The 22,402-nt window shown below is 39.4% G+C and overlaps 4 protein-coding genes across 7 annotated transcripts in view; 2 read left to right on the top strand and 2 right to left on the bottom strand.

Moving 5' to 3' along the window:
* Positions 1–22,402, top strand: part of LOC110013798 (gastrula zinc finger protein XlCGF28.1) — a 989,290-nt gene that overhangs the window by 234,672 nt on the left and 732,216 nt on the right. The gene's annotated exons all lie outside the window — the stretch shown is intronic.
* The window catches only part of LOC101169839 (NLR family CARD domain-containing protein 3), a 1,010,604-nt gene that overhangs the window by 387,281 nt on the left and 600,921 nt on the right, over positions 1–22,402 (bottom strand). The gene's annotated exons all lie outside the window — the stretch shown is intronic.
* Positions 1–22,402, top strand: part of LOC105355408 (NACHT, LRR and PYD domains-containing protein 12-like) — a 768,227-nt gene that overhangs the window by 458,659 nt on the left and 287,166 nt on the right. The gene's annotated exons all lie outside the window — the stretch shown is intronic.
* On the bottom strand, positions 1,347–19,475 carry LOC105355368 (gastrula zinc finger protein XlCGF57.1-like). Its single transcript, XM_011482238.3, has 2 exons — positions 16,845–19,475; positions 1,347–3,193 (listed from the first exon to the last, which is right to left on the bottom strand). Exons 1-2 carry the CDS (start codon positions 17,005–17,007, stop codon positions 2,043–2,045), a joined length of 1,314 nt encoding a protein of 437 aa, XP_011480540.1. The 5' UTR covers positions 17,008–19,475; the 3' UTR covers positions 1,347–2,042.

Below are 22,402 nucleotides of genomic sequence, written 5' to 3'. Positions count from 1 at the left end.
AAAATGTTGAAATGACACTTTAAACAACAAACTGTTGCCAATCAAATGGTGAATAAGTTACTCTGTAGATCTATGAAGACTCATTCATCCAGGTTGGTTCCATCAAAGTAGTAGGTTTAGGGACTCATCTGGACTTTAGAAGTTAGAAGACGTTTCACCTCTTATCCAAGAGGCTTTGTCAATTCTGAATTAGGTGGTAGAAGAGCTGGTATATATGTGCTCGTGGTGGAGGAGTTAGACCGGAAACTGGATGGTATTGTCAAGTTAGCCTATATGGTTTCGGCTCGTTAAGAGTCCTTTGTCCTCAGCTGGGGGTTGGGGAGCCAGTGACTCCCTCCCCAAACTGGTCATCTCTTTCAGCTGTTAACAACCCAGGTGGAACTGGTTCAGTTTGTTTGGGTTTCAGAACACTGCCGTAGATGGATGGAAGAATAAACCTGAGACCCTCATTCTTACTAAGAGAAGGTTTATCCTTCTTGACAATGATGGCTTCTTTCACTTCTTTTCACTCCTCGCTCAAACCATCCTTTCTAAGATCCTTTAGTGTGGTTCTGTCGTGCACAGTTCCATGTGTCTGGAGTAGCAGTGAAGTAAGATCAAGTTGTGCAGGACATGAATAAGACATGAGTGAGATGTCTTATAGGTGTGACAGAAGAGTTAATGGGGGAGGTGGGACTGCACCAAGGATCAGCTTTAAGCCCTACTTGTTTGCTATCGTGATGGCCAGAACGGCAGTTAAAGTTAAATTAGAAGGGAATCTCTGTACACCAGGATGTTTGGAGATGACAGAACATCTAGAGAAGCAGACGTTTGCTCCCGGAGAGGAAAGTAACGTCAGTTGCAGCAAGTCAGGAGTATGTGTGTGTAAATGAGAGGAACTGAAGGGGAACAGTGAGGTTGCAAAGAGCAGAAATAAAGAAGGTGGAGGACGTCAGTAAGTGTAAGATTTTTAAAACTTTTTTGGAGGCTATGCAAATCAACAATTAAGGTCAAACTGTCAATGATTTATGAAACAAATGAAACCTTGATATCTCTCAATGTTAAATAAAAATAAACTCTTAATTTAAAAGTAAAATAAAACATTCACAAACAAAGATAGCTCTGCATTCTTGGCAGCATTTTTTTCATCCAGTCTATCAGTGTTTTCCAACCTTTTATCCACGTTGATACTTTTTCAAAAATAAAAATTATTTACTTTTAGGGGAAAATACGTATTTCAGTTTAGTTTGAAGTTCCACTCTGATCACCTTTTGGTAAAATTGATCCCAGTGGTCTGAGAACTAAGATGAGCAAACAGTTCTAATCTCTTTGGAAAAACACGAATCCCCAAAAAACCAGACAAAATACACTATTCTGGTTCTTTATTTGACTCCTTAGTGCAACATTTTTTTTCTTCACAAATGGTAACTTCCTAACACGACTCAAGAAAATAGGAACTGCAGTCAGTTTTAGTTTAAAACAAAATGAAATGTTCACAAATCACACAAAAAGTGATAGAATTAGAGGTGTATACAAAATATTTTGAGTTTTGTCATGGTAACACAGACTTAAACAACTAGCATAACTATGATCAACTAAGCAACTTTAAAAACAAATAATAGAAAAAAAGAAAATAATTAATGATATTCAACCAACCAAAAAAAACTTTTTTCAAAATATTTTAATTTTTTGAGACAAATTTTACCCCCAGATAAAATTATGAAAATAAAACAAAAATTCAATCTATAGGTACAAGTTCTGTATTAAATTATAGTTTATTACTTGATCAAAAGAAAAGAGTTACTGTTTCACCATATTTCCCTCTCATGTCTTTTACTGCAGAGGTTCTCTGGTAAGTTTTCTTATCTTTCCTAAAATTAGGAGTAGAAACAAAAGCCTTTCTAAGAAAAAGGCTCATCTCCTTTAGGAGTTCTCATGAGTAAATTAAGAGTATATATATATTCAACTTAAACTTCTATCAGTCTTTACAAGGACTACGTTTTTGTCTTGTGTGTGAGAGTTCTCGTGTTTTTTGAGCTTAGATAAAACATAAAAACATTACATTATTTACAAGAAAAAGGCCTCTCTCCTGTATGAGTTCTTATATGTCTTTTCAGATTACACGTGTCACTAAAACTTTTATCACATTCTTTACAAGTAAAAGGCTTCTCTCCGGTGTGTTTTCTCATGTGTTTTTTTAGACGAGATGTGTCAGTAAAACTTGAATCACATTCCTCACAAGAAAAAGGCTTCTCTCCTGTATGAGTTCTGATGTGTGTTTTGAGATTACCCATGCGACTAAAATGTGTATCACATTCTTTACAATGAAAAGGTTTCTCTCCTGTATGAGTTCTCATGTGTAATTTGAGATGAGATTTACGACTAAAACTTTTGTCACATTCATTACAAGAAAAGGGCTTTTCTCCTGTGTGAGTTCTAATGTGTTTTTTGAAATTAGATAAATCCCTATAACTTCTTTTACATTCTATACAACAAAAAGGCTTTTCTCCTGTATGAGTTCTCATGTGTGTTTTGAGATTCAAATTGAGACTAAAACTTTTATCACATTCTTTACAAGAATAAGGCTTCTCTCCTGTGTGAGTTCTCATGTGTATTTGGAGATTTATATTCCGACTAAAACTTTTATCACACTCTTTACAAGAAAAAGGCTTCTCTCCTGTGTGACTTTTCATGTGTGTTATAAGATTAGCTATTTTACTACAACTTCTATTACATACTTCACAAACAAAATGCTTCCCTTTCTTATGTAATTTCATGTGAAATTTAAATTGAGACAAGTTATCAAAACTTTTACCGCATTTTTTACAGTCTCTTGGGATCCTCTGTTCACTGTTCTGTGGGTCTATATCCTCATCTGTAGTTGAAGTGGGGTTTTCATCTGGACTATCAAAGCTCTTCTGGTTGCTTAGATCTGCTTCACTGTTCTCATTTATCTCATAAGAAGGAATCTCCATCAAGCTATCAGTCTCCTGCTTCAGATCAAGCTGTTCTTCATCTCGGCTGATGCAGAGTTCTTCAATCTCTTCTTTAATATGTGGAGGTTCTAGTTCCTCCAGTTCTTCTTTAATCTGTAGAGGTTCTGGTTCCTCCAGTTCCTCTTTAATCTGTGGAGGTTCTGGTTCTCCCTGTTCCCCTCTGATGTTCCTGTCGTGGTTGGAGAATTCCTCCTCAGTCACATAATGCCACGGGAGGACTGCAAGTACACAAACACAAGAAGGTGTCTTCTTATTAATTGGGATTATTAGAGTAATCAACATATATTATGAATTTGGTTCATCTCACATATATGCAACCACCCCTGCATGTTTATATCACATAGATATTGTCCGGGTCAATTTGACCCAGCAGTCAAACTGGAGGTACAAGGATGTCTTATTAAGTATTCCTTTCTTTGCAGCTGTGAGACATATTTCACCCCAATCACACACAGACACACACACATACAGGTGCATAGGTGTTATGACTTTTGACAGGAACCATTTATGTTCTCGCGGGAAAACTTAACCCACATTCAGTGGACTCTCAACAGGAGAGGGGCAAAACATAAAAGATTCTCTGCATGGGAGTCCTAACATTACACAGGCAGACCTTTACAAAATGAGCAGCAGAAGCAGAAAGATGACAGTCCAGGAAGCTCTGGAAGTCATCACTGATCATGACCAGAAGAAGACTATCTTGAGCTAAATTCTGATTCTAATGGTTCTGATTTTGAACCAGATGAGGGAATAGTTAATCCTGTTCCTCCAAGCAAGACATTCATGTCAGAGAATGGTGAAATGCATTGGTCTTCATCCACAAATATGCGTCAGACATATCTGTCTGCAGAAAACATAATAAAGACAGTGCCAGGGCCCACTAGGATGGCAGTGACTCATGTGACCATGTCAATTCAAATCAATTTTATTTATATTCACAAATTCGCAAAAATTCACAACAAAAGTCGTCTCGATGGCTTCGTATCAGTAATTGAAAAAGTAAAACAAAATCAAAAGGATCATGAATGCATAGAATTTAATAGGAAAATACTAAATTGAACTAACTAAACAGACTAAACTAAACTGGACATCTCTTCCCTTAGGCCCTCCTTCGCGGTATGGAAAAACTCCTAATTAAAAAAATGGATTCTGGAATAAACAAAAGAAACCTCAGGGGTGTACACATGAAGGAGGGTTCCTCCCCCAGGACGGACAGGCAATTTACCAGAACTCAGAAGAATCAATTTATCTAACATTTATCTAAGCATTTGATCACCCTGTGATTTATCAAGTTCTCCCACTTAGAAAACATGGAGGGGTCTAAATTTTTCATCACAGGTGCATTTCCACAGTGAGAGACAGAATATGAAGAAACATTCAGAAATCACGTACTTTTTTTTTTTAACAATTCTCTCTGACTGAGGGTCCGAAGGGGGTAAGCGTACCCGCGCTGCTACACTGGTGCGCCTTTTTTATGTGTCAGACTTAAAAATCCCCCGTGACCACACCCCATTGCCCGGTGCGCCCTATGGTCGTGAAAATATAGTAGTTAATTTGAATATAGCTCATAAAATAGACAGTTTTATGTTTTAATGCAAATTTGCAACAGCAGGTATGTATGGAGAAAAAAACCTCCTGTTTCCATCTCCAGTAGGAGGAGACTTTAATTCATGCCACAGCTATTTACAACATTTTCACTCTAATGACTGACAAAACTAATAAATCACTATTATGAACAAAAAAAAACACAAACAAAATCAGTGTTACTGTCCTTTCATTGCAGAAAGTCTGCATTGCTTTAGTCTGTTTGCGAAATACAATAAAGCAGATGCTGTTGTGCAGGCATAGACGAAAGTTGCACTTTCAGAAATGGCAGCTAAGCACGAGGCGATCTTTGTCAACATCAAAAGTATGATGTTATGTCTCTGACCTTTCTTTAAAAACATTGACTACTCTCTGTGCTACTGTACCCCCTGCTATTTGGGGCTTGGTCACCAGCTGGGGGACTGGTTTGTCGATGTTCAAGGGGCGCATTCCCATTGACTGTGTAAGAGAACTGGACTGACAGTGTGACGTCAACCATAGAAAATACCTTTCCTTTTCAACAATTCTATAGAAACTAATGTTACCAATCTGGAGTGAGCTTGTTTGAAGTCCACACCGCTTTCACTGAAAATAAGCTTGGGAGAATATGTCAATTAAATGTTTGAGGTGTGGGCCAGCAGTACCACATGGTTTTACTGAAGCATTTGATTGGCCAGTTTATAACTTGAATTACTTGCAATGAAGAAAGATATAGTATTACAAAACAGGATTAGCAAGAGCATGTTAAAACCAGATTTGGGGGGGGCACTAGTGAGATGGAGAAGGAGTAGGACATGTTTTCTGAGCTCCTTGTGGCACGCCACATATATTCATATCATCATCACCTATTTAAACTTCCAACTGCTTTATTATATTGTTAAACATGTTTTCATACAATCCCATTTCCTTCCTCAATTAACAATTGGACAAAATATGTCCAACAGGAATGCACAAACCATCAGGGCAACAGCAACGGCCAGAGTTAGCTGTTCTAAACCCAGCAAGATAAAACCGGCTTCGGTGTCTGACAGGCAAGTCGAGGACAAGGATGACCATCCACCCATCTGGAAGAAAATATCAAACAAACATCTACAGTCCAACAACAAGCGGTTCGATAAGTTTGAACAGAATTTTGAAAGCCTGCTAAATGCCAAGCGGGTGGAAACATATTCTTCTAAATTCTTTTCATTCTTCAGCCGCGTGTGCGCATTAAAACATTGCTCACTGTAAAGCTGACCCAGACTTCGGTACGGCTGTTTAAGAAATCTGCGTGATATGAACTGCTATTTTATTTCCTATTATTTTATTGTGTGCGTTTTGCTGTCGGACACCTAAATTTCTCCTTTTGGGAGATTAATAAAGCTTTTATCAATCTATTTTCGGCATTTTTTCGGTACAAAAAAGGCAGCAAAAAATGACTTGCAAAATATATTTACTGGTTTTATATAACTATAAATAAAATTAACCTATGTAGGTGATCTGTTTTGTAAAAAAAGAAAAACTATTAGCTGCCAGGAACCAAAAACTTTGAATAATTAACACCGGCCTGAAAAATTAACTTGCACATTTATTTTCTTGTAGACCCGATTGTTACAGTCGGGTGATGTGTCAACATTCGACTTATCCAATTGTCTTTTCCCTTTATGGATGCTGACAACAAAGCCAAAGTTTTCCCACATACAGGAGACCGTAAGGAGATGCGGGGGTGGGGGGTCCTAGCGTCTCCATTAGCCATGCTGATCGTGTGGACATGCGCACTGTCACCTCCGTCACCCAATAGCTGTTGAACCTGAACTGAAATGAGGTTCCTGACTGTTGAAAGTGGATCTTCCTTCGGGGTTCCCTTCCCCGTTTGGACCCTACATAACTTAGCAACACAAACTGAATGCGTGCTTACACACACACACTCTTGTGCTGCGCACTGCCACGCTCTGCACCCCACCCCACCCGTTCTACAGGCACGCCAATGCAGAAACCATTGAGTCTCGGCGGAATACCGCGAGTAACATTAGTTCTGCCTCGGGGCAAAGTTAATATATCTGGGGGGAAAAAATAAACCGAAACGGTACAAGAGTGAACCAAACTGAAAGTGCCGTACTGAAACCGTTACCGTTACACCCCTAGATGTGTTTAATTTAAAAGTCTGTTCATGACATCTAGCGGTTTTAATTTGGTTAAAAATGCTACAGATTTGTTCATTAGTTCAAAATGTGACAAGATATAAAAATATGTAAGTTGATTTTTCTTTACCATTACATAATTGATAAACATGGTGGAACATAGTAAAAATTGGACATTTTTTCCTATGAAATGTAGAGATGTAAGGGATCTTCCGCAAAAGTAACAATTACTGAGCTTGATCAATATTGATATCTGTTTCCCGCCTTGTCATTTAACTCAGCGTTTTTCCAACGTTTTTTTAGGCTTGACACACTTTAACCTTGACAAAAATCCCGCGGCACACCAGCATCCAAAGATAAAAGAAATTAAAATAAAAAAAATTAGAAACTCAGTCTGTATTGATCTACAGCCCCCTACACAATCTCAGATGGATTTTTGGGATAATTGTGGCAGAAAAATCTGGAAGCTGTAGCTGTTTTTTCTAAAAGATGTAATAAAAGTTAAGTTAGAAGATTTAAAAACTGTTAGATATGTGTTTGTTGTTGTTTCAAGACGTTTAACATGAAGACTCATTGGCTACGTTCACACTGCAGGCTGAAACGACCCAATTCCGATTTTTTTGCCCCTTTGCGCCCCAATTCCGATCTTTTCATGACAGTCTGAACGACACAGATCCAATCTTTTAAAATGCGACCCAGGCCACTTGGGTATGCTGTCCTGATTCCGATCTTTTCAATTGCGACCGCCGTCTGACCGGCCAGGCCACCTGAATCCGAATCGTACGTCATCGACACACTACAAACATCATCAATCTGCGTTGAAGTAGGTGGGAACGAGAACGTAAACATCAACCATGGTGGACGATGCTGCTGAGACCAGTCAGTGGAAGAGAAGCAGGTCACCGATTGGATTATTATTTGGGGTGATCGCTCTATTCAGGCCAAACTTCAGGACTCTTATCGCAACCGGACGGTTTTTGAAAAGATTTCCAGCGAAATGGCCGAGCGAGGTGTTGAACATTTCCCACGATTACGTTGTTCCGACAGTGGTCAGAAGCGCGAGGGAGACTGGCTTCTCCAGGGCCGAAGGCGGATCCTCCTCTGGGGGTTCACTTCCCCGTTCAGACACTCATATTCTCCAAAGCGGGCTAATAAAGAGTCAAAAGCATTTATTCATGGGGAAACCTTCTTCTATTACCGTTCTCCTTCCTCCATAACACACAACATGAATGCGCCCCCCACTGCCCCCCTCATTCCCACCTCGCTGCACGTGCTCTTCTTCTCTTCTTACACATTCACAGACACACACGCGCACGGCCCCAGCACATAAACATCCACATTCCACAACAGTGGGTACAGACGATCCCGGCTCCAAATGCCTTTTTAAAATGAGAAGATTATAATTGTGCTGCTCCTTTGTGAAAATAAATGTAAAAATGCAAAAGAGCTCCACTGTTGACAACACTGCTGTTGACATCCATTGCTAACGTTAGCTACTTCCGCAAACATCGAGTGACGTCGTTCGCCGTTGAGTACTCTTCTGCGCATGCGGGACTCGATTGGGTCGTGTCACGGTCACACTGGAGATCACAAAAGTTCGGATTTACTAGGAAATGTGAACGGTCTTGCAAAAAAACATCAGATTTTATAAAAAAATCTGAATTGAGCATTAAGCCCTGCAGTGTGAACGTAGCCATTGTGCGCTGAGACGCTGTCACTTTAATCCAATGCATCATGGAAGATGTACTGTGAAAACGGCTGGAAATCGTTTCTCTGAGCTTCATTGTTTTGTTGACTTGTTCCACGGTCTGACACCGGATCCCACGGAAAGCTACACCGCTAAAGACGAGCATTAGCTGGTATTTTTGTTTGAACTGAAACACTTTACGAGCTAAATCGGAACAAGGAAGTGAAGACTTTAACCACTTCTGATTGATCAGACTGATGACGTGTGATTAAGAATCCAAGAATGATTGGTGGAGACAGTTAAAGGGACGGGACTTTTCAAAAAACAGAGCTTAAGCTGCGGCTAAATCGTGGTACCGTCATTCTAAACAAAATGTCTTTAATAGAATCAAATAAAAACAAAGAAAAAAGTATTTTACAATCTTTCATATTCCTAACTACTCAGTGTTTTAACAGGGCCCCGTTTGGATGAACACAGAGCTGATATCCTGAAGATGGGAAATGTTTTTAGATCAGTTTATGAGGGCAATTTACCACAGCACACCTGACCATCTCCCACAGCACACTGGTTGAAAAACAATGATTTAACTAGGGCTGCACGATATGAAGAAAACTCACGATATGCAATATTGCTGATTAATATTGCGATAACGATATAATTTGCGGTATATAAACAGATAGCAAAACAACCAAAAAAATAATTTCCATTTCACTGCAACAATTTAAAAATTATACTCCAAATGACCCTTGTCGACGTAGGAGGCAAACGTCAAACATAAAATGGCTCATCTGACTGATCAACAACGTAAACGGGTCCTTCCGATTGGTTAAATGCATAAAGGGATTTATTTCATTTGTTCAATATTTCAAGCTGCCATGAGATTGTTTTAGCACATTTAAGGTAACCACTTATTGCGATTTTCGCCATCTTTTGCGGTATTCATATTGCACAGCTTGATGTTGCGATAACGATAAATTTGCGGTATATTGTGCAGGCCTAAATTTAACTGATGAATCTTTTCACATGAGTATCATTTATCAATATTAATAAGTAACTAAAGGCAAACTGAGCAAATATACAATTTCGGGAGAGCTAATCAAACTTGTAGCCCTTCGTATGACTCAGTTGGTGAATGAAGTAGCTCCCAGTTTCAAAAAGGTTGGTGATCCCTGGATGAGATGTAACGAAATTCAATGCTGTAATCAGATTTCAATAATTTTATAAAGCTAAAATATGAATATAATGCCATACTGGGGGATCAAATTAGTGAAACAGTTTTAAAAATTAAAGGGAAACATTTTGAATGAGACAAGCCACAAAACCCGACACCTGGACAGACAACTGAAGGGACAAAAAGCAAAGAGCTATTCATAAAAAAATCCAAATCTGGCCAATTGCTTAAAATTAAAGACATTAATGAGGAATTTTGAAAATTCTACACAGATATCTGCACTTCCAAGTCAACTGCAACACAGGATGAATATTTATTTTTTCTTTTGATAAACTCAACTTCCCAAAACTAGAGGCAATCAAAACAGAAAATCTGGACACTGAAAGAAGCTATTAAATAACGTGTGTCAAACTCAAAGCCCGGGGGCCGAATGTCATTTTATGTGGGCGGCGAGAGCATAATTTTTTTTAGCTTCTTATAATAACATTTTTATTAAGTCAATTACTATCATTTATGTGTAGCTGCTGTTGTAATTATTCAATCTTTGCAGGTCTTATGTGTACATGCAGACAAATTATTGTCATCAAACCATCCGTTGGATACAGACTGTGTGCAGCCTTTTTTTGTAAAATGTTACACACGTAATACATGTTCTTTCTAGCTTAGTTTTATGTTATTTTTCTTTATTAACTTGGACAGCTAGATCCTTCATTAAGGGAGATATGTGGGTTTTAATAAGCGGACAATTTAAAAAGATTTATGCTAGAGTAACAAGTAGGTCTGGGCGATAAATGGATTGAATGAATTAATTCGAATTTTTTGTTCCCGGCGATTTCAACAATAATAAATCGAGTTCTTGTGTAATGGCGCATTTTTGGCCCCTCAGAGCTTCCGTAGCGCTAGTTTCTCATGGCATGGCAAGCGACAAACAACAACATCATAGCACACACGAAACAGCAAGCGACGGCATGGCTACCGGTGAGAGTGGGAAGTTTGTTCCCAAAAAAGGAATAAAATCATCTGTTGTTTGGAACTGGTGTGGGTTTACTGCCACAGACGTGGAGGAAGAGAACCCACAATTTGCCTAAAGCCCATCGCAGTAAAGGGCTGTCACGCGCACTCGCATGGCATGCGCTCATACCTCTTACGCAAGCGCCCAGACACACACACTCATTCTACAACGTCTAAATAGTTAATTCATTAGTTAGATAGTTAGTTGTACTGTTATTTTTTTAATAAAGAATACTGCGTTGTAATTATTACTTGTACCGGTATATTCATCTGCAACACCTGCGGCGGCAGAGGATTTTGAGGTCGGAGGCCGGCGGGGGGTTCTGACCGCGACTGCTCCTGCTTCATCATCTTCTCCATGGAGAAGACGGGGTTTATTAATTTACTCAAAACCTTAGCCCCCAGATATGAGCTGTATTGTTAATCCTTTAGAAAATGGTGCTACTCTCAAGGTGAATGTTTGTCTCCTTTTAGTCCAGATTACAAAGCGGGACCTAAAACACAGCTGGGACTTTAAGAAAGTAAGTAACCTTTTTATTTTGGACAAGTGAAAACAAGTGTAGAATAACAAAATAAGACAAAAACAAGACAAAAATTATATAAACAACATAAGTCCAAAAGGATGTGAGAAGAAGAAAAATCTTATACTTAACTTTGATTCCACGAGTGCGTTCATTTATTTATAATTCATCCCAGAAATGGGGGTTATATTTGTTTTGCGTTTGATTAAATCAAAGCAAAATTTGCTTTAAAGTCTGCCGTTTGTTTATTGCTTTCCTTAAGTAGTGCGGGTGTTAGTTATATAATTATCATTTGCTTGCATACAATAATCCATAATGTGATTGTCTCATTTATATCTTTTCAGTAAGAAAACAATGACGTGAAAAGTTCTGATTATACAAGAATATGATGTTCCTGTTGTTTCTGATTAAATGACCCACATTCATGTCTGCAACCTTCAGTTTTCAATAAAAGAAGGCTCCATGCACTAGGATGGCAGAACTCCTCTGTAGCCGCGGTTACATGGGCAGAATATCTTGATCGGATCAATGGTCGGGTTAAACTTCACCAGTGCACATGGGATCAGAAAACCTCTTTCCGATTAGAACAAACGTTCCCATGGCTCATACTCTCGTTCGGAATGAATCATTTGGGCATGCGCAGTAGTGTAAAAATCACCCGGATGCGGATATAGGTCCTGTTGTAAACAAACCGCTTCCACAGACATTTATGCAGCAGCTCGGTAACATACGAGACGATCTTCCAAACGTGCTTTTATTAATGTCATGAATATTATGAATTGCCTGTTCGCTCATCGTTATATTTAATCTGTGTGGTCAGTGCTTTTTTTGTGGAAGAATTAAGCTGGACGAAAGCTTAGGACAGACTAACACGGGCTAACATCATTAGCCTGATGGATGGACACAAAATCCAGGACCGTGCGAGAAACGCAGCAATCTGCAGCTTTCTAAGGACTGAGCGACTTTTATTTCTGCTCTGAAAGTTCACACAGACCGCCCCAAAGCCACTCTGTGAGCTAGCGGCCCGAGCTCTGTTCAAACACGGTTCCTCCTGAGTCCTGCAGCCGCTAACCCAGAGCGGCGGGACGGCTCGCAGTCTGAATTCTCCCACACATAACAAAACAACAAAACGCACACGTAACCCCCCCCCCCCGACACAACATTATTAATCCAGCTGCTCTGCTCACTCGGGTGCCAGTGGACCGAGTGAGCGCTCCTCCTCCGAATCTCCCCCGTGAGGGGTGTAAGAGAGGGGAGAGCCAGCGGGGCGAGAGCGGAGCGGCGCTTTTCACGGGGTGTCCGCAGAGCTTTCTCTCAGCGAAACACCGTCTATGCGTGACGTAAACCAGAGCAGCAGTGACACACGATCGGAATGACCGTTTACATGCTCCACGATCGGATAAACGATCGGTATAACCCACCTATCTCGATCGGAAAGAAATTCTGATCCGAATGAGTCTGACCGGGGCAGAGTATTCCGAACGGCGCGTTTACATGACGCATTTTCTTTCCGATCAGGCGTTCATTCCGATTACTTTTGCCCATGTAAACGCGGCTTGTGACAGTTCGCGCTGTCACAGACCGATTCTCCTTCTGCAGAAGTCTAGTAAAAATTCTCATCTCCCGTGTGGTTCTTCTCTTTATTAAGGAAAAAGTCAAAACCCTGACAGCGGGGATTAAAAAAAGAAAAATGGGGAGGGGGGGGGGGGTCTGAAATCGAATAAAGAATGGCCATATCGCCCAGCCCTAGTAACAAGCAAACATATGTTTTCTATGCAACTGTAATTGTCACTTCAAAAACTTAAAATAAATGATTTTTTTTAACGTCAGGGAGTAGTTACATGCAGATGTAGTTAGTTTATTTTTAGTTAGTAGTTATTTTATTTTTCATTACATTTAGTTACATGTTTCATGTTACATAAGTTCTATCTGGCTTAGGGTTGTGGCGATGGACGATATCATCCATGTACATGGTCGGATTAGAATCCAACCGTGTACATGGGCCCAGAAAAATGTTTTCAGAATATAAAAACGTTCACTAAGGTCACACTTTCCGTCGGAATAAATCATTCACACATGCGCAGTAGGGTTTGAAAACCGGAAGGATATAAATTCCGCCGAGCGGCTTTTTTCCCCCCAAACTTTATTGAATGTAACAATTCAATACAAAACAATGTTAAACAGCGCCGATCGGCTATATACATTGACATGTCAGCTCGGTAAAATACGAGATGATCTTCTAAACGTGCTTTTAATAATGTTACGGTTATTATGAAACACCTGTTCGCTCATCATTTGAATTTTAATCCGTGTGGTCAGCGCTTTTTCTGAACGAAGCCAGGATTAGCAGTATGCTAACACGGGCTAACAACATTAGCTTTGGGTGGTGCTGCTTGCTGGCTGCACGTAAACATGTAAGAATAACATCAGCCTTTATTTAGTCGGGACACGACTGGAAACACAAATCCGCGTGATTGTTTGAATGTTTTCTAAGGACTGAGCGACATTTCTGCTTTGAAGCTCAAACCGCTGTGTGTGCTGACTATCTGAGCTGTGCTCAGACACACACACACTTTTAGACCCGGTTCTGAGTTCGGTTGCTTGTACCCCTAGAGCTGCGGGACGGATCGCAGTCTTAAATCTCCCACACATAGCGCTCATGTAACAAAACACCCCCCCCCCCCCCTTCCCCTCAAACACAAAGCTGTAAGTCCACGCTCCGCCGGTCCACTTCACTAGTGAAGTGCGGGAGCGGACTACTTCTTTTCCATTTTGTTTGTTACTTTTTTTGTTAAAGTCACTTCCCTCAGTTTATACAGGATCATCGCGGATTAGTCATTAGTTGGGAAATAAAATGAAAATTGAAAAACGAATAGCAGTTATATAAGAACGAAAAATGTAAAAATACCCCCCCCCCCCCCAACGATGTCATCGTCCATCCCGATAGTTGACAGCAAACATCGTCAACGGCCAATTTAAGGGACATCGCCCAACCCTAATCTGGCCCTTTGAGGACAGCCGCTATGCTGATGTGGCCCTCAGTGAAAATGAGTTTGACACCTTTGTATTAAATCCTTCCCCAATTGCAAGGCGCTGGATCCAGATGGGTTTGGTCCAAAATTCTGCAGGGCTTTTTTAGGATGTTTTGGCACCCCTTGGGGTCCCAGCACCCTGGTAACAAAGGCTACCATCTGTAATACACTACACCGCCAGGGACTCAAGTCCTGCAGTTCCAGATGTGTCACCCTGCTACAGCCAGTACATGTAATAGAACTTTTTGGTAAGAACTTGTCGTGTTTGGAGGAGAAAGAATGCAGAGTTGCATCCAAAGAACACCATACCTACTATAAAGCATGGAGGTAGTAACATCATGCTTTAGGGCCGTTTTTTTAGCAAAGAGATAAGGACTGATCCATGTAAAGGAAAAAAAGAATGGGGCAATGCATTGTCAGATTTTGAGTGAAAACCTATCAGGAAGGGCATTGAGAATGAAACATGTCTGGGTCTTTCAGCATGACAAACCCAAAACACACTGCCTGGGTAACAAAGGAGTGGCTTTGTAAGACACACTTCAACGTCTATTCTTCGAGATCTTTTGAGTGAGTTGAAAGTCTGTGTTGCCCAGCTACAGCCCCAAAACATCACTGCTCTCGAGGAGATCTGCATGGAGGAGTGGGCCAAAATACCAGCAACTGAAGACTTACAGAAAATATTTGAATGCTGACATTGCCAACAAAGGATATATAACAAGGTATAGACTTGAACTTTTATAACTGACCAAATACTTATTTTATACTATGATTTACAAATAAATTCTTTAAAAAAAAAAGACGATGTGATTTTCTTTTATTCTTTTTTTTTTTTTTTTTTGGATTTTGCCTCTGACAATTGAGGTATACCAATGATGAAAATTACAGGCCTCTTTCAATTTTCTAAGTGGGAGAACTTGTACAATTGATAACTGATTAAAAATACTTTTTTGCCCCACAGTAGTAACATTTTTCTTTTTAGAAAAGTTTGAAATGTCACTCATCTGTTGCACTTTGTACAAAAATCTTAATACCGTAGCTTGGGTCTTATTTTTGTAATAATCAGAGTAAGTACCACAAAAGGTGTCACTGCGTATGTTCACTTCACCATTGAAGAACTTGGTTTCCACATTGGAAAATGTACAGTGTTAATGTATGTGTAGCGCTGCTTCCTGGGATAGCTCATACTTTGATTTAGATTCGGAACAAGTTACAGTGGACTTAGCGGACATTTGTGAGCCAACGGGAGCTTTTTCATGAGTTTGGAATGATTTCACAGCTTCATAAAAGGTACAACATAAATTAGATCGTGATCGCCGTAATGAGGACCCCTGCCCTAAACATTGAGGAATGGCATCGGGCGGCATTCGTTGTTGCAGACCCGAGTCTTTCATACGACATCATGACGAACATTGTAAGTAAGCGCGGTAAGGCGCGAATCACAGGTTCAAGCCCTTAATACGGCATAATAAACAGCAGCCAGAGGACTTGAAGCATGTTAAAACATTAAATGAACAATTTCTAAAAAAGATGAATACCTTCGGAATCCCTTTTACCATGTCATGTTACAAATTGATGGTGTTTAGAGCACAGATAGGGACGATGTGGTATTAAAAAAGACCAAAAGTCCTTGATATGTCTCGCTGTGATAACCTAGTTTTCCCATTGTTTTTAGCCGCAAAACAAAGGCGATCAGCTAGACATAAAATATTAATAACTTGTTCAATTTTAGGTCTATTGGGCTAGATTGTGCATTTCTGTGTTCGGAATTGGAAACTATCATTTGGGACCACAAACATTTATCTCTGGACCTTAGAAATTTGTGGCTTGTGGTCCCTACATTTAAGGTGGTCGAGTTGAATAATATTGCTTTTTTCCCCTGTAATAATTAAAGAATTAGAATCTTATTTACATACCATCTCTAATAGCTTAAACAAAAAGGCCATACATATTTATGAAAACTGTCTTTGAATATTTTCAATCCATAGCATCTGTAATCTTTCTTTTGTAATAAATGTACCATCCCCTGACATTGTCGTTGTTATGACTATTGTTCATGTCATACATATTTGTTCTATTTGTTTTGAACAATAAAGTTGTTTTGTTTTTTAAAGTTGAATATCATTGTCCGCGATGCTGTTATTTAGCCAAGTTTCGGTGAACACAAAAACACAACAGCCCACCTCTGAGTCAGACTGGACCGCAGAATGTAGTCCAGTTTGTTATCCAGAGAGCGAACATTTGACAGAATGATGGAGGGGATCGCTAGCTTGAACGGGTTGGCCGCTAGCCTAGCTGGAATGCCACCGCGTTTTCCCCTCTTCTGTTTTCTCTCGCCCGCCGCATGTGGCGCGTCCAGTGTGGGGGACATGCAGTCGTGGGGGGCGGGGATTCTGTCCAGGCCTCCGGAGCAAGAAGAAGTCCGCGGGGTTCAGCTGCAAATTCGTAGTTTGCTCGAAGCAGAAACTCGCGGCTATTATATCCGAATAGCTTCCGAACTGTGCGAAGGAAATTTACAAAAACAAGAACATTCCGTCTTGCAAAAACGCCATTTAGACCAGAGAGCGCCGCCATGGCGGCGTCGCTATATTATTACGTATATTGCACAGCGGTTGCGTCTCTAGCCATTTATTAACTCACAGCCTCCTTATAACCCCAAGCTAACATTAGCGGTAAAACATAAATGGCAAATAATATTGGAGCAATCACGGATCTATTCGTCTGCAAGTGGGTGGTATTAACATACCTATAGGGTGGAGGTGAAGCTGCGGTGTCCTGACGACATCCAGCAGTCTGCGCTGACGGCGGAGCTCCTCCTCGTACTGGACGATGGTTTCTTCACAGAGTCGGAGGATTTCTTCAGCAGAAAGTTGTTCGCTGACAGAACCTTCCTGAGGTTCTGAAGACATCGTTCCCACCGAACTTCAGCTCCAACTCCCACAAACACCGCCGTCGTCGTCTGAACATAAGTTAACGCTACCAGCGCCTCGTGCTGTAACTTCCGGGTCACGTGCACACATTTTATTAGAAATGAAACGTAAAAAAGGCTTAATTGATTCTCAATACTGTTCAAAATGCTTGCCGTATTTTTGAAACGGTTTAAACAGGAAATAAATGAATAAAAAAAGAAAGGAAATCTAAAGGGGTGAAACAAAATTCGGCTAAACTTTATGAGTTCTGACGTCATCAAAGTAACAAATTATAATCATCATCATACCAGGTTTTTACAGAGACGAGAATAAAAGCTCAAAACAGAAATAAATAAGAACTTTTAGGATCCTGCTAAATTAGTAGTTTTTTTTTGTTTGAAAAAAGTATTTTAGGACTTCCTTTTTTTATGGATTCAGAACAAAGGTGACATACAGCAAAAGAACAAGGAACAATAAAATGTACATCAAATGTTCAAAGTAAACGCCAAGGGATATACAAGCAAGAAAATAAACTTACATTAAATTATAAAGCTGAGCAAGGTGATACGTTTTAATTGCTTCTGTGTTTGTACTGGGGGACATGGAATGTAAGTTACATCTAACTTGGGCTAGTAAATCAAGAAAATTGGGAGCTTTATTGCTGAATTTAGATTTGTGAATATAATACTTGGTTAATAAAATCAGAAGATTTATTAAATAAAATTGAGATAAAAATGTAATATCATAATTAACATAACCAAATAAGATGTTTTTCCATGTTAATGTAAAATGTGGATAAATTCGAGTTTTTATCAAGTTTGTTAATTTGTCCCATATTTTTTCAGTGTACTTGCATGTCCAAAAGAAATGCACCAATGTTTCCTCAAACTGAGAACAGAAAGAACAGTTTTTATCAATATCCCTTTTTAGCCTTTGCATATACTGATTTGTTGGATAAAACCTATGAATGATCTTGAATGAAACCTCTTTCACTTTGTTGTTTAGAAGATATTTGTTTGAAAGAAGAAGCCAAACCTTTTCCCTACACATTTGACCATGAAGTGAAGTCCAGAAAGTTATGGCCGGGGATTCCGTTTTTAGCTCCTGCTGGAACAGTCTTCGGATGGCTTTGTTTTGATTTGTCAAAGCAGAGAAGCAGAGTTTTCCGACAGCAGTGTCCGTCACATGAAGCTGTGGTTGGGGAGCAGATGGAGTAGGAGTTCCTTCATAAAGATAGGCGAGGTTGAGGGAAACGGCATCAAAAACAACTGAAAAGTCCTTCACAGAAACAGGGATCTTGGAGACCTGAAGGAATTCTGTGTAAGAGTAAAGTTGACCTTGTTGATTGAATAATTGACTAACTAATCAGATATTATTATCAAACCACTGTTGGATAAAGATAGTTTTGTTTTTGTAAAGAATATATCTATTGTTTCAAATGTAAAACCTGTGAGGAGAAAAATTATGTTTATAAATCATGGACCAAGCAAGTAACGTGTTTATGAATGAAGACAGTTTGATGGGCACTTTGTCGGGCTTGTATGAGCAGAGCAGTAAAAAGTCGAGGCCACCAACCTGGTAGAAAATATAATTGGGAATGAAGTTCCACAGAGAATTAGGATTTTTCAAAAACTTTCTTATCCAATTAATTTTAAAAGTCATATTTAAGGTACTGAAATCCAGGAAGTTCAGCCCCCCACTAGAATAATCATTCATTAGAACAAATTTCCTTATATGATGAGTTCGGTTTTTCCAAACAAAGTCGCATAGCAGTTTATCAACAGTTTTGCTAATGATGTTGCTGACATAAAGAGACTGAGCGGCATAAATGACTCTGGAGAGCCCTTCAACCTTGGAGAGGAGAATTCGACCTTTAATGGAAAGGTCACGTAAGAGCCAGAGGTTAAACCTCTTTTTCATTTTAGCAATAATTGGAAAAAAGTTAGTATTACCTCTATCATTTTCAGTTTTTGATATTATTACCAAGATATGTGACTGATGTCTTTACAGGAATATTAAAGAGTGAATCCGAATCACAGGATTTAATTGGGAGAAGTTCACATTTTTTCAAATTTAATGAAAGACCGGATGCTCTGGAAAAAGACTTAATTATATTTATTGCTAATGGAATTTGTGAGCTGTCTTTGAGAAAGAGAGTTGTATCATCGGCGAGCTGACTTACGACAATACATCTACCAGCGATGGAGATCCCTCGTAATGGACATTTTAGAACTTCCAGTTCCGCATAAGGATGTCAGGGCGCCATCTTGTTGTCTACAGGCATGTCCTCTGTGACTACCAGCGTTAGCTTGTTAGCAGGCTAGCAGTGTTAGCTTGTGTTGAGGACGGTGGTGTTTTGTTGGGACGTTTGTGAGGTTTTTGGACAGAAAGGACGATACGTGGTTCGTGTGGGAACTCTCAGCATTTTCCAAAGTGTCGTAAATGAGTGAAGAAGTGTTGAACGGAAAGACAACGTGGATTGCTGTGATTGTGAGACTAGCAGATGATCGATCGGAGCTGCAGTGAAGAGGACGGCGGTGTTTGTGGGAGTTGGAGCTGAAGATCGGAGCAGGAACCATGTCTTCAGAACCTCAAGAAGGTTCTGTCAGAGAACAACTTTCTGCTGCTGAAGGAACCATCGTCCAGAACGAGGAGGAGCTCTGTCGTCAGCGCAGACTGCTGGATATCAGCTGGAACCCGCAGCTTCAGCTACACATTGCAGGTTTGTTCACTGCATCCACCTGCAGACACATAGATCCATGAAAGTCTTTGTTTTCCTCGTCTGAGCTGCTATCTGGCTCTAAAATGTGCGGATGGATAGCTCCAATGGTGCCGAGGTCCAGTTTTCTTCCACTTAAAGCCAACCACCGACCTTTTAGACTCACGCATCCCTGATGCAACATTTTAGTTTGAGCTTTTAAATGTAGTAAATATAATAAACGATTCCCTTCAGACAGGTGTCCGCCCTGCTGCCGGCTTTAAAACGGGAGTAGTGAGGCTTCTCCTTTTGAAGAATCATTTATATCCTAAAAAAGCCTTCATAGTTATTGACCAAAATCCAACTTACTGTTTCTGAAATCATAGAAAAAAACAGTTCTGACCAATTAAACATTTCAGGTTTGAAGTGCCATTAATGTTAGAAGCCATCACCATCATCAAGGTTACATCTTTTCTTGTCAAAGAAGTTTCTTCCTCTTTTGAAAGTCTCTTGTTCAAGAGGACATGGTTGTAGACAGGATAGCACCCTGACATTGTTAACTGGAACAGGAAGTTCTCATCTCACCCCAACCCCTCCCCATTTCAGTTGGAAAAATACTTTTTTTTTTTTTTATTAATCCGAAAACTTTAATTTAACTGTCGACCCTAAGAGTTATGTTTTTTTTCCAGCTTTTAAGCATTAAAACTTTAACACCAGAGATGTCTCTGTCAAATTTACAGACAGATGTTTCTCTCCGTAAATTTGTGATCAGGATAATACGAGAAAAATATGGGATATGCACAATCAGTGTTTGAAACTGCGAGGACGGTGTGACTTGCAATAAATGGACAAATAGCAAAGCAAAAATACTGTATTTTCCGGACTATAAGTCGCCCTTTTTTTCATAGTTTGGCAAGGGGTGCGACTTATACTCCGCAGCGACTTATATTAGAAATAAATTGAAATAAATACATTGTTAACCCTCCTGTTATGTTCATTTGTGAGGAACAGAGATGATGTTCCTGGGTCAATTTGATGTATGAGGTATGTTAAGTGTTAAGAGTATGTTAAGTGACTCAGAGAATCAGCAAACTTTTTTTTACAGTAAGATCTTGAAGGCTAACAACATAATATTCCATTTTCCAATGATTTCATAGATTCAGAAATGCAATTAAAATGACAACTGTTTCTACAAAAACAGGATGAAAACAGAGTATTAGTTGGCCAATGATGCTTCATGAAAGGAATAAATAAAGAAGTTTGAGAAAAAATTACTGTGAAATTATTAGATAAACAGTCTGCTATGATTGTGTCATATAAGGTTGTGAAAGTTAAAATGCGACTTATAGTCCAGTGCGACTTATCTGTGTTTTTTTCTACTTTATAATGCATTTTTGGGCTGGTGCGACTTATACTCCGGTGCGACTTATATTCCGGAAAATACGGTACTAATACATTTTGTTATGACAGTTTCGTTTAAATAATTCAACATAACTTAAATTAAAGTGCAAGCTTTTTTAAAAACAAAGAAGAAAATGTATTTATCAAAACTATAGAGTCCCTAGGTCACTGAAGAAGAAAAATAACAATTGAAGTAAAAACATAAAATAAAAAACACTAACTGGTGCTCAGTAACGGTTGCACAGCTGTTAGACACAGAAAGTTGAGGATCAATCTTTAAGATCAAATGTGAGGTCTAAATTGTTTTGTGGTTTTCTTCATTTCTTTTTCACTGCAAGCTAACTGATAAGAACATGATCTGCTTGGACCAGAGCTGACGTGAAGAAGTGAAGTACCTGGGCTCAGCAAAGCAAATGAAAAGATGAGGAGAGATGAGTGCAGAACAGTTGTAGAAGAAATGAAAAGAAACAGATTACCAGGAATGATCTAAGACAAAACCTATCAGGAGCTCAGTGAATTCCAGCGTGGAACTGTCATAGAATGCCACCTGTGCAACAAATCCAGTCGTAAAATTTCCTTGTTCCTAAATGTTCCACAGTCAACTGTCAGCTCTATCAGAACAAAATGGAAGAGTTTGGGAACAAAAGCACTCAGCCACGAAGTGGTAGGCCATGTAAACTGAAGGAGAGGGGTGAGCAGGTGCTGAAGAGCATAGACCAGGGGTGTCAAACTCATTTTCACCGAGGGCCACATCAGCATAGTGGCTGTCCTCAAAGGGCCAGACATAACTTAATGTAATGAAAAATAAACATAACTACTCCTTAATGTAAAATAACTGTTTATTTATTTATTATAACGTTTTATAGTGACAATTACAGTTGCATCGAAAACACATGTTTGTATGTTACTCTAGCATAAATCCTTAAATTTTTTTTCCACTTATTAAAACCCACGATCAAACTATCCAGGTGAATAAAGAAAAATAACATAAACTGAGCTGGAAAGAACATGTATTACATGTGTAACATTTTACAAAATATGTTGTATCCAATGCCTTGCATCCAACTGATGGTTTGGTGACAATTTCTCTGCATACACACATAAGACCTGCAAACATTGAATAATTACAACTGCAGCCACACATAAGTGCTATCAACTAAAGGAAATTTTTATTTTAAGAAATTAAAAGCTTTTATGCTCTTGCGGGCCAACTAAAATAACATGGAGGGCCACATTTGGCCCCCGGGCCTTGAGTTTGACACATGTGGCATAGAGCAAAGAAGTTCCCAACAGTCA

The sequence above is a fragment of the Oryzias latipes genome, chromosome 2 (genome assembly GCF_002234675.1).
Source record: "Oryzias latipes chromosome 2, ASM223467v1".
NCBI lineage: Eukaryota > Metazoa > Chordata > Actinopteri > Beloniformes > Adrianichthyidae > Oryzias > Oryzias latipes.
Note: the sequence above shows the minus strand (reverse complement) of the source record. Positions and strands in the feature narration are given on the sequence as shown.

Bases quoted from the DNA above. Each gene is read 5' to 3' on its own strand.
- LOC105355368 (XM_011482238.3), bottom strand. From the start codon at position 17,007: ATGTCTTCAGAACCTCAGGAAGGTTCTGTCAGCGAACAACTTTCTGCT. The intron at 3,194-16,844 runs GTATGTTAATAC...GTGTACTTGCAG, and splicing joins GCTTCACCTCCACCCTATAG to TCCTCCCGTGGCATTATGTG.